This window comes from Benincasa hispida, chromosome 9, assembly GCF_009727055.1.
Source record: "Benincasa hispida cultivar B227 chromosome 9, ASM972705v1, whole genome shotgun sequence".
Taxonomy (NCBI): domain Eukaryota; kingdom Viridiplantae; phylum Streptophyta; class Magnoliopsida; order Cucurbitales; family Cucurbitaceae; genus Benincasa; species Benincasa hispida.
The window spans coordinates 67,280,687-67,297,653 of NC_052357.1; the positions used below are offsets into that span (position 1 = coordinate 67,280,687).

At 35.5% G+C, this 16,967-nt stretch overlaps 1 protein-coding gene across 2 annotated transcripts; it reads right to left on the reverse strand.

Annotated features, from left to right (window-relative positions):
• Positions 1–961: 961 nt before the first annotated feature.
• On the reverse strand, positions 962–5,272 carry LOC120085865 (transport inhibitor response 1-like protein). 2 transcript variants are annotated; one of them, XR_005484065.1, is made up of 4 exons: positions 4,367–5,272; positions 3,556–4,057; positions 2,061–3,474; positions 962–1,421 (listed from the first exon to the last, which is right to left on the reverse strand). XR_005484065.1 is itself a non-coding variant. In XM_039042099.1 (4 exons), exons 2-4 carry the CDS (start codon positions 4,957–4,959, stop codon positions 2,560–2,562), a joined length of 2,010 nt encoding a protein of 669 aa, XP_038898027.1. In that variant the 5' UTR covers positions 4,960–5,024; positions 5,147–5,272; the 3' UTR covers positions 1,844–2,559. The 2 variants fall into 2 exon arrangements, 1 of the variants encoding a protein (XP_038898027.1); XM_039042099.1 differs by lacking the exon at positions 962–1,421 and having other exon boundaries at positions 1,844–3,474; positions 4,367–5,024; positions 5,147–5,272.
• Positions 5,273–16,967: the final 11,695 nt, after the last annotated feature.

Consider the following 16,967-nt stretch of genomic DNA (forward strand, 5'->3'; position numbering starts at 1 on the left):
TTACATAAATATAATATTTCTTCAAAAGAAAGATATTGGAGTAGAGTTAAACATATGTTGTATTTTATTTGAGAATTAGCTTACATGGATTTATGTCGTTAAATCTAATTGTGATCTTCGTAGTGAAGATACAAGTTATTTATCTAATCCATACAAGCTTTGAAAAATTGGTGCACAACATTGATCTTCTTTTACTTTACAACAATTAGGATGTTCTATGAAGGGGGAAAAGCCGTTTTTCATTTTTTACTTTAGGAACTTGAGTTTTTATCCTTTAGAAGCTATTTGAGACACTGAATTAATTATTATAGTCTGTAATTATTATAGCATGTGAATTATAATAGTCTAGGTGTTACATGTAGAATATTTTAATCGGGATTACAAATGAGAAAAAATGGTTACATAATAATAAATATGGTAGACAATGAGGGTTTTCAAATAATTTTATTGTAATTGAATGTAGTTTATAATAATTGAAACTTTCAACTATTTTAATGGGACACCTTAACATTGAGTGGGCAATAATAGTGCATTCTACCCATTGACAAATTGTGCCTAACGTCCCCCAACAATTCCAACCAATTACGTGATTCACTCTAGATAGTATGTAGTAAAAATAGGGATATACATGGGTTGAATTGAAGGGTATTTTTTAGACTAATCCAAAAATTCTGAGTGGTTGGATTGGCAACCCATAAGACCGAATAATCTTCAACCCAACCCAATCCTTAACATTCGGGTTGGATTGGGTTGTCGAGTTATAACTTTTTTCCATTTTTAATTAAAAATATGTAAATATATCTACAACACATGACTAATAACTAGATCTCGTAAAATTCAAATGTTAAATACCAAATATTGATACTATTTATTACAAACTTTAAACAAAGACAAACATCATAACAATTCTAAAAGAAAAATATTAAAAATTCACAAATTAATCAATTCAAAGTAATCAAACTTTAAATAAAGATAAATGTATATTTTTTTATAATATATATGTAATTTGGATTGGGTTGTGTCAACCCAAATTTTTTTTTAACCAATCCAACAAACATAGAAAAAATTTAACAGTCTCATTTATATTTTAGATTGAGACTATTTCAACACCCCCAAGTAAAAAGGGTAAGAATGGAGGTGGTGGCAGAAGGAAAACATAGGCTGTTGCCAACTTGCTTAGACAACATAAGGTTAGACAAGAAAGCAAAGCCTCAGCTTTGCTTTCCCCACACATTCAATGTTACAGATGGAACCCACTTTGATTATAGCATTGCTTTTACCTCTTTGCTACCAAGGAGAGGTTGTTTCTTTCTTAATAATGAGAGAGAGAGAGATAGATAGAGCCCACTGATGGATGGCTGCTTTAAAACGCAAACTCAGGGGATGTGACAAATCATCAAACGATTGACCCTACAAAGGAACTATTTGAAAAGCCCCAATGAATTTTAGGATTAATAACTGTGTATAACGACATTTTAAAAAAAAAAAATTATTATAGCAAAATCTATTAGTTAATAAACTCTTATCAATAACCAACGATATGATCTATCACCAATAGTTCCTATCAACGATATAGTCTACCACTAATGGATTATCTAAATTTTATCGCATGCTAGATCTACTAGTACTTTGGACTTGATTGATATATTTACATCGGTAGCTATCATATATCTCACCCCCCACAAAATTCAACTTTCTTCACTCTGAGAAAGGAGAGGAGAGGGGCCTCCAAGTTGTACTTGTACAACATCTTCCAATACTCATCAATGTGCATATCACTCTCAATTGATATCAAAATCAAGGAGGGGGGAAATTAAAGTAGAGATAGTACCATTAGCTAGCATATGGAAATTTGTGTCGATGAATATATTTTGACATTTATTACCAATCACATTGCTGATAAATAACAATAATAAAACACCAGTTCCTCTAATTAAAAAAAACATCATCATTTTGAGAAAAGAGAAGAATTTTATTGGGTTTCTAGTCCTGTCATAAATAGCCTAAGCCATCTACCATATGAATCAAGATAAACAAAAGTTTCTTGTAAGACTGATTACCTGCAACGATCCCCTTGCTATTGATGACCTTAGAGAAAGGACAATGTTCTTGGACCTCTTAGTTGATCAACCATCCAACAACGTTTTAGAGTTCTATCTCGATTCGATGGATAACAAGACCCTCAGTTGTTATCAAAGCTTTTAATGCAGATCCACAACCCCTGCTCTATCTGAACCTCTCTTGTTAAAGTTATCCAATGCAGACTTGGAGAAACATTAACAATTAGAAAGGTACCGTGCCGATATGACAACATGTTTAGCTTGATGGATCACATAGGAAGCTCCATACCCCAGAAGAAGTATGTTCCATTCAAGAAACTTGGCTTCAATGCCGCTGCAGTATTCCTGACTAATAAACAGATGGTCAACTTTCTTCATGGGGGAGACAGGAACCTTCTTTAGGGTAGTAAAGAACATTCCTGCAGTAATTAATAATAAATCTTCCCACACAACAGTATGATCTTGCTCAACCAGCCCAAGTTATAGGGAACCTGAAATTCTATAGGATGTCTACAAATCCTGGAGCATCATCCCTTGGCCCTTCAAGAGACCGATACATGTATAACACCCGTACCTCGTTTTCCAAATCCTCCAACTGAGGATGATTATCCACTTCCTCTATATCATTCCCCATCACCTCATCCACTTCCTCTATATCATTCCCCATCACCTCATCCACTTCCTCTATATCATTCCCCATCACCTCATCCACATCCTCTATATCATTCCCCATCACCTCATCCACTTCCTCTATATCATTCCTCATCGCTTCAACCACCAAGTGAGGCATTGCTTTGGCAACCTCTTGGCAGCCCTCGCGAGATAATTTACAGTCTGACATCCAGAGGAATCTCATATTGTAGTAATGATGCAAGCCAGATTGTAAGGCTACATCCCCAAAAGGGCTATCTCTAATCTCAAGTTTCTGCAATTTATGACAGCCCTCGAGCACATATTTCAATCCCAAATCACTGTTTCCAGCAAAAGCAACTGACAGGGTGCGTACCAGTTTCCCATACTTTCCGATATAGCTGAAAGCACGATCTGTCAATAATCCAGATATCGCAAGCCTAGTTAGCTTCTTACAGTTTATAACAATGGCACCAAATCCTTCATCCATGGGTTCTCCAGTTTTATGGTCTGGCTGGTGTCGTCCCATAATACAGAGTCTAAACACAACAAGATCTTGGCAGTTCTGTGACATAGCTACCACAGCTGCATTGGTCATTCTCTGGCAAAAGTAGAGAATATATTGCAATTTCCTGCAACCCTCAGATATTGCTTGGAAGCCCACTTCAGAAATGGGGCCTTCACCATCTTCTCGGGCATCAACAGGAAAAACCCTAAGTTCTCGCAATTCCTTGCAAGTTGAAGCAACAGCCTGAAGTCCTTCATCACAAATCGAATCAAGAGCCTGAAATAAAAAGGAAAAAAAATGTAAGTTCTGCAGGCCAAATTTCCTCCCAATTACACTTCTCTACATAAAGATCAATACCCAGAAAGTCTGGAGCTTGTGGCAGTGGCTTATAACCGGTTTGAGTTGTTCAGGAGTTATATTTGCATAGCTCAAGTTCAGAGTAGTGAGATTAGCACAAACTGGATAGATACAAGGTAGGTAATCAGGCAAAATGTCCTTAAATCCAGAGAGACAAACTAAGGATTTGCAAGCAGCAAAAGCAGAGGCATAATCAGGCTCTAACTCCCCAAGAACCACAGCCTCTGAAGTACTGAACGAACCAGTTCCCAAATGTGTTAAATAAGGAGCCCGAATCATCAAATGATATAACTGCGCAATGGAAACGTAACGATTCACCCCAAGTTTCTTCAACGATGGGGATCTACTCACCAACCTCTCCAGTGCCTCAAAATTAATGGGGCACTCAACACAATCAAAGATCAGAGATTCGAGACAAGTTTCCTTCTCAGGGAAACAAGATATCCAATCCACTTCATCATCTTGTATGTCAGATTCGATCAGATCAAGTACTCGAAGGTGCCTGAAAAGCAAATCAATCACTCTAAGTTGAATGAAAAAAAAGCCAACACTCCAGAAACTTCAACAAAACTTCGCCATTAGAACATAAAAACTCCACATTATTCAAAGAATCCAACCACCCAAAGACCCCAAATGGATTTCAAAGCATAAAGATTCGAACATCCTCTCCTAAGGTACAAACCAACCCTAAAACAGACTAAGAAGGTACATTTGACAGTGCAAACTGAAGGAATTAGACTACAAAGCTCAGAACATTGAGAAAATGAAAGGGAAAGGGGGAAAAAACGAAGAAATAAATCTAAAGACGTACTTGCATCTGGTAGCAACAACAGCAATACCACTGGTGCCAAATCCTTCACAGCAAAATAACACAAGCTCCTTGAAGCCAGGAAAAGAGTCAGCAAGCAAGGCCAGATCGTCGTCAGTCACAGACATGCGCTTCAAATAGATTCTCTCGAGCCAAGGGTATGACTTAGCCATGGCCGCCACCCATGGGGAAAAGTGAGCCCCCCAATTGGGCGGCATCAGGTTGAAATCAGCAAACCGAGGCTTCCCTTTAATCGACACTGACCGAACTCGATTGAACCGCGACGTAACTCGACGAGGAGAAACCGCATAGCAATTTCCAATGAAGAGTTCGGATCGAGTTAGGGCTTCAACGCGATACCACGACTTGCAAACTAGTGAAGCCGCGTTCCGGTCACGTCGAGAAGTAAGGAAGTGAAGCACGTTCTCAAGAACATTATGGAGAACGTTCTCAACCGAGCCAGACCCACCAACCTCGCCGCCGCCGCCGCTGTAATTGTGGGTTTTGTTAGCGGATTCGGCGGCGGCGTTAATACCCAGATCTAGAGATTGGGGTCGATCCTCGTCTTCAGACATTTCTGCTTGGTCCACTCTCATTTTAACACAAATCAGTAACTTCCTCTACTCTTTATCAGCTAAAAATCCCCTCTTTCTGATTTCTTCTGGAAAAAAAAAAAAAGAACTTTTGATCAGATCATGAACTTGGAGTTTGGGAAAATAGGATGAGATTTGAGGGGATTTCTTTTCTTTTCTTGTATTTGGAGAGATTAGTGTAAGAGATCACAAGGACAATGGAGTGTGAACAGTAGTCTCTTTTCTTGTCTGGGCATTTGGATTCTTCATTTCTCTCTCTTTCTCTCCAATGGTTCTTCCCATACAGCTGCTCTATTATTTGGGGCTTTCCCTTCAAAAATCTTGTCCTTGTATTATTATTATTATTAGGTTAAAACCCTCCACTTTTATGAAAATAACGATTTAGCCTTAAAGTTAACGATTTAATTTATGTATTTTTAATTTTATAATAATTTAATTTATAAACTTTAATATATAATATTTTCAAATTTATAACAATAAAATTCTTAATGTAAAAAAATAATCAAAATTTGATGTTAATTTTTATTTTTTTATATAGACTTTGTGTTTGATAAAAATATGGAGTATCTAATTAATTTATCGGTTTATTTATATAAGAAAACTCATTAAATTTTCAAATTAATTTTAACGATGGGTTAAATTGTTACAAATATGAAATTATAAGGATTAAATTGTTACATATTAATGTTCAACAATTAAATTGTTAAGAACTTAAAAATACAAAGATTAAATCGTTACAAATCAAAATTCATGAACTAAATTATTACTTCTATGAAAGTTTAGAGACTAAAAGTGAGTTTTAACCTAATTATTATTATTTTCGTCTACATTTTTATTGCTCTAAAGGCTAAATAAAAGTATCCACAATTTTGTAGATCAACCCCTTCGGTTTCTTTTCCTCTTCTCAGTCGTCCTCGATCTAGAAAGATATCTTTTCAACTTTTGTTCTTCCCTTTATTCTTAAACGGGTTGATATTTTTCGAGTATGTTTTTTTTTATTAAAAAAAAAAAGGTATAGTTTATTGGTAAAATACAGAATGCACATGGAAACATCAAGAATTCACCGGATACCGTTTGTCCTCTACTGCACTTGACAAACATCTTTTTTATATATAAAAAATTTATTTAATCGAATATACGAAATGATTTTATTTGCATTTAATTGTGAATAGTTTGGAGGGAATAATGATGTTGTGAATGTATAAATTACTGACTGTCAAATCAGATGTGAGAATCTTAAGGTTCCATTATATATATATATATATATTATAATACGCATTATTCTTCCGTACTCTTACGAGGTACGTAGCCGTAGACTCTTCTTGGAGTATTTGTGTGTATTTTGTTTTAATGAGGAATTATTATAGATTTATTCCCTTTTGAAAATTTATTTTCATAAATGTCTCAATATTTGAATATTTTGATCTAATGTTATTTTCAGACAAAAATACCTCTTGTGTTAGGCGGTTTGAGAGATAAAATACATTTATTATATATTTTTTCATATTTACGAAGCAACTTTAATGTTAGAGTGAGAAAATGCATTTACAATATTCTATTGATGATTTGAGATTTCTTCTCATTTTCAATTGGATAGAAAAAATACATTTAATTTTATTTTTCAAATGCATTTTACATATCAAGCAACTAATTATTCTAAGGAATTCATTGTTATTTTATCTTATAACATTGTTTTAGATATTTGTAAATGCTTTTATCAGTATATGAAATATACCATAGTATATAAATCAAAAATTTATTCAATGTTCAACATTAATCCCAGTATATAACATAAATTTCTTTTATATCATAGTATATATAATCCCAATAACTCAAAACTTAACAACTCCCTAACAAAAGTGTGATCCAAAATTAATTTAACAACACTAATATACCACAATATATCATAAATTCTATTTATATCACGATATATATCATTTCATATTTTCAAATTAACAAAGGTATATACTAGTACATATATCAAAATGTGTATATTTTTATATTTGAAGTCAAACTTGGGACAAAAAATCACATTAATATCAAATGGGGAAAAAGCTCAACTAATTAATAATATGTAATAAATACATTTAAAGCTTAAATGGAATTTATTGAGGTTTCTAACTACTTAAATGAAATTTATGATATATATCGCAATATAAATGAAATTTATGATATTTATTATGATTTATGTTGGACGTTGAGTAATTTATATATTGTGGTATATTGAAATTGTTAAATTAATTTTGAATTACACTTTTGTTAGGGAGTCATTGTTAAAGTTTTGATTTATTGGGATTATATATATACTATTATACAAAAGAAATTTACAATATATACTGGAATTTATGTTGAACATTGAGCCAATTTTTTATTTGTATAAATTTCATATGTTGGTTAGAACATCTCAAGTATCTAAGACAATATTTTAAGGTATATATAAAATAATTATGGGTCCATCAGAAAAACCAGTTGTTTGATATGTCTAAATGTTTTTAATGAAAAATATAATCATATTAAATACATTTTATCTCTCTAATTGAAAGTGTGAATAAATATTAAATAATTAATATAATATAATAAATGTATTTTCTCTCTCTAGCTGTCCACCTAATTGTAGGTTGGAGACTAGAAGGTAATTATACCATAATTTTTGTGTAGTTAACTAACCAAGACATTTGTGAAAATGATATAAAATGTCCAACATGAGCGTAGCTCAACTAGTATAATGCGTGTACTATCGATCTCAAGGTCAGAGGTTCGATTCCCCCCACCCTACACTTCAATTATAATATCTTTATAAAATGTTGACATAATTGAAATACATAACTTTGATTAAGATGTTAGGTGTTGTTACCTCTTTTAATTATTATAAAATTATTATTATTTTCTTGGAATTTGGAATGAGAAAGAGGGCCTTGATTGAGCCTTCAAAATGAAGCCCTTTGAGATTCATGGGCCTATTAGAATACAACTAAGGTCAAAAACAACAAACATATACAAATTTGAATATCTATTAATCTAAAAGTGAATAAAAGATCTATAATCTGGTTGGGAAAATCGAAATAAAACTACTTTAATGATTACTTTAAATAAATTTTGTGAACTTTTTTTTATTTACATGAATATCTGTTAATATCGATATGTCTATCGAAATATTTGTTAATTTGAAATCTCGATATAACAATATTGATAATCTTTCGTCAAATATAACATAAAACCTTTCTAAAGTACCTATCTATAGATTTGTTATGATTTTTAAAGCGGACATATTTAAGTTTTTTTAAGCACGCATTTGTTATGACTATTACTAATTTTTTTCAATTATTCCATAATCTTAAAAAATTAAGGTTTTTTTTTTATTTTATTTTTTAATCATAAAATCAATCAATTAAACTCTTTTTTAACATAAATGTTAGACAATAGAATCCAAAGACCCGTTTGAATTGACTTAAAGAAAAAAAAAATAAAAAAAAACTCAATTTTATTTAAACGCTTTTGATTGATTAAAATATACTTGAAAAACTATTTTAAGCGATTGTCAAAAAGTTTAATTTTTTCTAAAATGACTTATTTTTTAAATTAAACATTTGAAAATGTAATCCAAGCACACCCTAAGTTAGTTATGTAGGTCGTTTGTAATAATTTGGTTTTTTTTATTTATAGTTTTTTAAAATTAGCTACTTTTTTAAAACAAAAAAACAATCTTGTTTTTGTTTTTTGAATTTGGCTAAGAAATGAACTCTTTCATTTGACAAAGGTGCAAACCATTAGAAGTAATTAGATGAAAATAAGTTTAATTTTAAAAAACTATAAATAAAAACCAAAATCTTGTTTGGTAATCAATTGAATTTTAGTTTTTAGTTTTTGAAAATTAAGTATATAAACACTCATTTTACCTCTAAATCTCTTGTTTTAGTATCAGCTTTGGACCAACGTTTTTAGTAACCAAGCCAAATTTTAAAAACTAAAAAAAATAGCTTTGAAAAACTCAGGTTTGTTTTTTAAAATTTGACTAAAAATTCCTCTTCTACCCTTGAGAAAAATGTAAACCATGGTAAGAAAATAAGATAATTAGGCTTAGTTTTTAAAAACCAAAAATGTAAAATGAACAGTGTCACGGTCATGCTTGTCCAGGGCGTGTTGCTCATGGTCGCATGTCCGCCTCCACCTCTTTTTACCATGTTTTCACCCTATATATTTCATTTTGCTAGTTAGTTTACTTTATATATACTTTTTTGAAGAACTCTTATTCAAGAGTACTATGAGCCGGAAGCGGATCTTTCCAATTCATTGTGACAGAATTTTCAATATATACATTCAAACAATTAGAGTATGTATTTACACACGCTAAATTACTGTCATGCTTAAAGGATCAATAAATAAGAGATCGAGAGATCGCTACCAGTTGAAGAACTTTTTTTTTCACAGAAATCTCGCTTTCCCGCTGGAACAGGCAAGCTCTCGTTCAGTAACTCCAATCGTCTACCTCGAACAGTCTCCACACAGAACAGAAGGAAACCGGAGACGACCCAACCACCTCGGAGCTCGTCATATTTCCTCGGACAGTATCGATAATCCAAGGATGGGCCTTTGTTGGATTTAGTAGAGGGGAGGAGGATAAGGATATCGTACTAACAACGATCAAGCAAGTAGGAGGAAAGGCTTGCTCTATCGTAATAGACAATAAGTGTTTGAATCGTTTAGTTGAAGATACTGATCTTGTAGGAAAGATAAGACGATCGTATTAAACGATCGTGTAGGAAAGCTAAACGATCGTTTGGGAAAAATTATTCTGGGACGCTAAAACGATCGTTTAGTAAAAGGTTAAGCAATCGTTTAGTAAATAGCAGCGTGGGGGGTAAGGTTAAGCGATCGTTCAACACTATGTATAGGTAAGCGATCGATCAACACTATCGTATAGGCTCTGATTTTTACCAAAAGCTGAATGCATCACTTCACACTATGTCTGGATTATAATGCTGTAACACACCGTGAGTTATTTAAAGCGTCTCAAAGTGATTCTTTCATCTTACTCATTCGTTATGAAAAACAGAAGAGACACGGGCCAATTATCCCATTGTCCAATTAATAGATAATAAATATAATCACATTATATTCACAACCTAATGGTTTAAATATTCAATATATTAACCATAGTATTTTTCCCTCCAGTAGATATAAATTATATTTATATCAATTTCCTCCAAATTAATATATCTCATACATAAAGGTTAATTATATCATTTGTATTAACTAGTTCAATTAATATCATATTATAATCAAAATCCCTCTTGTCAATTTGAACATTTCAAACTGACCGCAAAAAACTGATTCTTAACTTGTATCCAAGCTACCAAGTGGACCTTATGGACCTATGGCTCGAAGCTCCAACGGTACGTGAATAACCGACTAAACTCTTTAGTCACGATATCCACCATCCATTAACTGCCAGGCATTTCACTAAAGTCCGACAGCTGAACTCTTCTTACCATAGATATATTTCTATGTCCATTGAATATAACCAATCATCAGTACGATGACCCTTCACAGATGCTCGTAAGTACAGCTAGACCAATTTACCGCTTTGCCCCTATAGTTACATCTTACCCCTTAAGTACCACTGATCCCTCTAATGAACAATACAACATAGTCCTACTTTGTCTGAACACCTCTCAGGCCATGAGAAGATGTGTAGCGCCACATCGTTCAAGCCCCGGGATCAACCCTTAAGGAAATAATCTATCTTCTTAACCCTACTTCGGGGAAGGAGTAAACTTCATCTTGTAAAGTTGAGTTCCCAGCTCCCAAATCAGACAAATCCCCAAAGTGGTAAGTTTGAGTCGACGCTCTGACCACTCGCACCCATGCAAATCAAATGACCGCTTTCAATGGCAAGAGTTCCTAACTCACTCAGGATTGAGGTCATGTTACCTATGGTCATCCTAATGAAGTGAAGTCTATGTCATGAACGGAGTTATATGACAAGACGTTAACACTTCGTGGTCAAATCTTATATAAACTCTTTGTATAGGATGCCCTCGCTCACATGTCCCTTACACTAATGATTAGGATTAGACCATCAGTGATAAGTCGTAACTATGCCACAAAGTGGGCCGCATCCATAGTGTTACCAGGATAAGGTTTCCCTCCTATATCCATATGCTACAAACCATTTTGGTTATCACTTAAGACATGATCCACTTATATGTCACTACATACATGCTTAAGTTACATAAAGACAATCAGGGATATCAAGTTTATTGGTTTATGGTAAAGCAAATAAAACATCTAAATGTACAAAGTCAAGAAGTGAAGTAAATATCATATATTATACATCACAAGCGTTCGTACAAAAAATGTTTACAAACTACAGGCACGAGACTTTAGAGCATCAACCCCAACACTTTTCTTAGTGTATGACCGCTCGCCCATTTCCATATGCAAGGGTAGCAGATTTCTTTTTGTTCAGAATACACTATATGGGGGTAAGACTAATTATCATATCCTCTTACCCAGTGTGGTATGCTATAAAGCCATTGTTATTGCTTATTGCTTTCTAGCCTACTACAATCTTTCTTTGCTCAAATCATGCTTTCAAACATTTGCGAACATCTTTTTCTCTAAAACCTGTTTTCTAAACACATTTTCTCAAGAACAGGGGTGGAGGGTTTGAGCAACGCCCATTGTGCCATTGGTTATTCGAATTTGGATTGGCTGACTTATTCAAGGGCGAGAATAAGTGCCGTACAATCGCTTTGATACCCTTACGACAGTGCGATTGTGACAATTGATATCAGAGCCAAGTCGGCTCATGAAGTTGAGAAGTTATGATCATGTCCACTAAGAAACAGTTGGGCAAGCCCCATGTTAACCGGTTAGTTGAGATAGAAGAGTAAATGTTCTATCTAATAGAAGTCCCCAACCAGGTTCGGTTCCTAGAAACTCGGTTACAAGAAGTCTCTGGCAAGGCCAATGAAATCAATGCAGTGGCTGGCCACTTAGATAGGATGCCCGTCAAGGAATTGTTAACAAGGGTTGAGACCCTAAAAGAAAAGGCTATGAGAACTATTAATTTTGAGCGCATGCCCGTTAGGCTCTGTTGCCCCTATGGAAGAGCGTGTCGAAAAACTAGACAGCTCGTAGAAGGCGATAATTCAGATGGTGACTAAGTTATCCGAAGACTTTCGAGCCATTCTCGATGTCGTTCGGGTGAGATTGCGAACATAAGTGCAAGAGTTAGCCTCACCATGAGAGCGATGGGAAACTAGACCGCAACTAGTGGTGCAATCCAATTCAACAGCGTAAAAGTACCCGAACTTAAGCCCTTTTATGGGGCTCGTGACACGAAAGCGCTAGAGAATTTTATCTGGAGTAGTATTTCAGAGTTACGAACACAGCTACTGAAGAGTAAAAAATCACTTTGGCAACGATGCATTTAGTAGAGGATGTCATTGAAGGATCTCATACTGAGAGTTCCATGAGCGCGTTCGGATTGCTCCGATCTCACCGTGACCGAAATATAACAATATACATTCATCATATACAGTTATGCAAATAAATCTAATTATCGGCATGCTAAGAACAAACAAAATCATAAAGGATAGAGTTCCATATCAGTTGAAGACTATCTTCACACTCCGAAACTCCAATGCAGCGAAACCCTCCAAGAGATCTACCAACGCCCGGCGGGAACATCAATTGTAACAGCACGATCAACGCAAACAGAAACACCGTAACGGGGACGACACCACCACTAATAAGCCCCAGGTATTCTCGGAGTGAAAACTTAAAGGGTGGTCTTTGGTGAATTTGGTAGAGAACAGAGGTCAAACGAGTCGTGTAGGCGATAAGCAAGTGGGAGAGAAAACAGTACTATCGTATAGCTGAAGTGCTTATCGCATAGAGAAGCTACACGATTGTGTATGAAATACTGAACGATCGTTTAGGAAAAACATATACGATCGTTTAGTTAAATCGCGAGGTGAACGATCGTTTAGGTGGAGAAGCAACTATCGTATAGGCTCTCGGGCGATCATTTCACGAAATCTTTTGGGCGAAAGAATGAATATCGATTGCACGATTCAAAATGAAAACTTTTTTCATTTTTAACCCATCGGTTACCATAACCAACGTTGCCCACTAACCACGTCCGAACGTGGAAAAAGGATTAATTATCATATAATTAATCAATCAATTAATTAATAAATATAATCATAATATATTTATATCCTATAGTTTGATATCACGTATCTACTATAGTATTTTCTCCTCTACTTGATATAAATCATATTTATATCTAATTTCCTCTATAATAATATATCTTATATATTTACCAATTATATCATATATAATTAACCAGTCCAATTATATCATATATAATCGAACTTCCTCTTGTCAATTTGAACATTTCCAATTAACCCAAATACTTGTTCTCGACTTTATCCAAGCTATTCAGGGGACCTAATGGACCTGTGGCTTGAAGCTCCAACGGTACGTGAATAGCTGACTATTAGCCACGAGATCCACCATCAGTTAATTGTTAGGCATTCCACTAAATACCAACAATTGAACTCTTCTTACCACATATATATTTTTGTGTCCATCGGATATAACCAATCATGAGTACGATGACCCTTCACAGATGCTCGTAAGTACAGTTGGGCCAATTTACCGTTTTTTCCCTGTAGTTACATCTCACTTCTTAAGTACAACTGATTCCTCTAATGAACAATACAACATTGTCCAACTATGTGTGAACACCTCTCGGACCAAGAGAGGTTGGTGGGCGCCACATCGTTCAAGCCCCAGAATCAGCCCTTAAGGGAGCCATTTATCTACTTACCCCTGTCTGGAAGAAGTGAATTCCATCTTGTATAGCTGAGTTCCAACTCCTAAATCAGACAAATCCCAAAATGGTAGATTTGAATCGGCGACCTGGCACATCGCACCCACAATCAAAGGACTGCCCTCAATAGTAGGAGTTTCCAACTCACTTAGGATTGAAGTCATGTTACCTATGGCCATCTAGTGAAGTGAAGTCTCTGTCATGAACGGTGTTATATAACAAGACGTTAATACTTCGTGGTCAGGTCTTATAAAACTCTTTGTATAGGACACCCCCGCTCACATGTCCCAACACGATGATCAGGATCAGACCATCTGTGACAAGTCACAACACTTATGACCATTCCACAAAGCGGGTCGCATCCGTAGCGTTACCAGGATAAGATTTCCCTCCTATATCCATATACTACAGACCATTTTCGTTATCACTCAAGACATGATCCACTTGTATGTCACCACATTTATGCTTGAGTCACATATAGATAACCAGAGATTTTATGTTTATTGGTTTGTGGTAAAGCAAATAAAAAAATTAACCGAGCATAAACAACATGTGAAGTAAATATCATATATTAACAACAAAAGCGTTCGTACAAACTATTTACAAACTACAGGACACGGGACTTCAGGGCATCAACCTCAACAATCATGTTATGGTGAAGGTCCCATTTTCTGGATATCTAAAAGGGTCGGTGCACCATCGACACGTGGGAGAGACTGAAATAGGAGTTGTGTTCTCAATTCTTCCCCAAAAATGTTGAAATCTTGGCAATACAGAAGCTACAAGAATTGAAACAAACTGGCGCAAATTAGGGACTATGTGAAACAATTTTTCGGGCTGATGTTGGACATACGAGTTATGTCCAAAAGAAGACAGTTTTCTGTTTTTTCGAAGGTCTGAAACCATGGGCAAAACCAAATTATATGAATAGAGAGTACAAGATCTCCGAGTCGCATATATTGCAGTCGAACGATTATTCGACTTAATTGAAGAATCTAAAGAGATAAGGCAACACTCGAGATCCCCAACTAGAGGGAATAAGAGAAATTGTTCAAGCCCATCGAGAAATAATGGGGGAGATAGATATGCTAGTAGGAATGACAAACCACTTCAACAGAAGATTGGAAATACGTGGTAAGGGTCAAATCAACAGAAATTTTTTCGGCCTCCCATACTATTATATATGCAAGGGACAACACAAGGCAAGCGAGTGTCCAAAACGAGCAATCTTTAACGCCTTCCAAGCCTCATTAGCCTCGGACTCGAAAGGCAAGATTGTTCTGACAAAGGACAAGAACATATAAGCATAGGAAGATTAAACCCCACGAGTTGAGGCCTTAAGATTCTTAGCTGCCTTCCAGAGGAATATGGGAGAAACAAAGAAACCTCAAAATGGTAGATTGATGTATGTAGATGCTTGGGTCAACCATAGGTTGGCCAAGAGTACCATGGTCGACTCTGTAACCACCCATAATTTTATGTCTGAAATAGAAGCCAGAAGATTGAATCTCCGTTGGGAAGGAGGCGCGGGGAAAATTGAAAGTAGTGAACTTTACGGCCTTGCATATTATAGGAATGGTAAAGAGAATAGTCGTAAAATTGGAGGGATTGGAGTGGCCCTGCTGATTTCATGATCGTTAAAATGGATGATTTTGACGTAATGTTGGGTATGGAATTCTTGCCCGAGCACAAGGTAATACCGATAAGCTCGCCAAATGCTAGTGATCACAAGATCTACGCCTACCGTTATGCATGCCGAGATCAAACAGCTGAATGGGATAAAAATGATCTCAGCCCTCTAGTTGGAAAGGGACCTCACCCACGAGTCAATTGAAACTGTGGAAGAGAAAGCCTTTCAAGAAATTCGATATGTCTTGGAAAAGTGTCACGTTGTCGAGTCGGACAGTTTACACAAGTCCTTGCCTCCAAAGAGGTGGAAAAGGAAGTCTGGATGCCAAGGGTTCCTACCAGGGGACAAAGTTCAGGTAAGATTTCTCCCATAACAGTTTCGATTGCAAGGCCAAAAAGAACATCGCCTCATGAGTAGCTATAGAGGACCGGTGGAAGTCATCGAAAAGGTTGGAAAAACCTCTTATCGAATGCAATTATCGTCGTAGATGGAGATTCATCCTATCATCCATGTAAGTATTTGAAATCCTATCACCCCAACCATGTCGATGAGCGATGTAGTGTGGTGACATGTCCGCCTGCCACGACAAAGAGAACGACAGAGGAAGAAGCTAATGAGAGACTTGTTGGAAGAAGTAACATAGTTAAAAGACCAAGACAAGGTTTAGAAGAGTTATTGGAGAGATGGAAAAGCTTTCAAGATAGAGAAGTTCGTTAGGAGCACGTAGAAGACCTCTAGGCAACTTCTCAACAATTTGTTGAGTTCGAGTAGAGTTGGTTGACGAGGACGTCAATCAATTGAGTCGGGGAGAATGTCACGATCATGCTTGTCCAGGGCGTGTTGCCCATGGCTGCATGTCCGCCTTCACCTCTTTTTACCATACCTTCATCCTATGTATTCCATTTTGCTAGTTAGTTTACTTTATATGTACTTTTCTTAGTGTATGACCGCTCGCCCATTTCGATATGTAAGGGTGACATATGTCTTTTTGTTCAGAATGTACTATATAAGGGTAAGACTAATCATCATATCCTCATACCCTGTGTGGTATACACAATGGACGTTTGTGAGAAACGTCCATTGTGTCATCGGCTGTTCGAATTTGAATTGGCTGACTTGTTCGAGGGCGAGAACAAGTATCGTACAATCGTCTTAAGACCATTACGAAGGTACGATCGTGATAAACAACTTACCAAACGGAACTCAAATGATTACCAAATGGATCATAGTTATTTTGATTGGTTTTACTTTCTTGAAATACTCTTAAACCAAGCTAGTTGTCTGTAAATTAGTTTTTATTTTAATGTGATTTTTATAATCATCTACATTCTTTTCTTTAACTTTGTGTTGATATTGCATTTTGTACATTAAATTTATTAAAAAAAATGTCAAACTGTTAATTATTAATTAGCACGACTAGTTTAGGCACTCATGAGTCATAATATATCTAAATATAATAAACTGATATCCTTATCTCAACCCTTTTTCACTCGAAATTAAAATAATTTAGGGAGAACTGTAATGAAATCAAAGATA

Coding starts and splice junctions, on each gene's coding strand:
- LOC120085865 (XM_039042099.1), bottom strand. CDS start 4,959: ATGAGAGTGGACCAAGCAGAAATGTCTGAAGACGAGGATCGACCCCAA. Junction 4,058..4,366: donor GTTGTTGCTACCAGATGCAA/GTACGTCTTTAG, acceptor TTTGCTTTTCAG/GCACCTTCGAGTACTTGATC. Junction 3,475..3,555: donor ACAAGCTCCAGACTTTCTGG/GTATTGATCTTT, acceptor TTTTTATTTCAG/GCTCTTGATTCGATTTGTGA.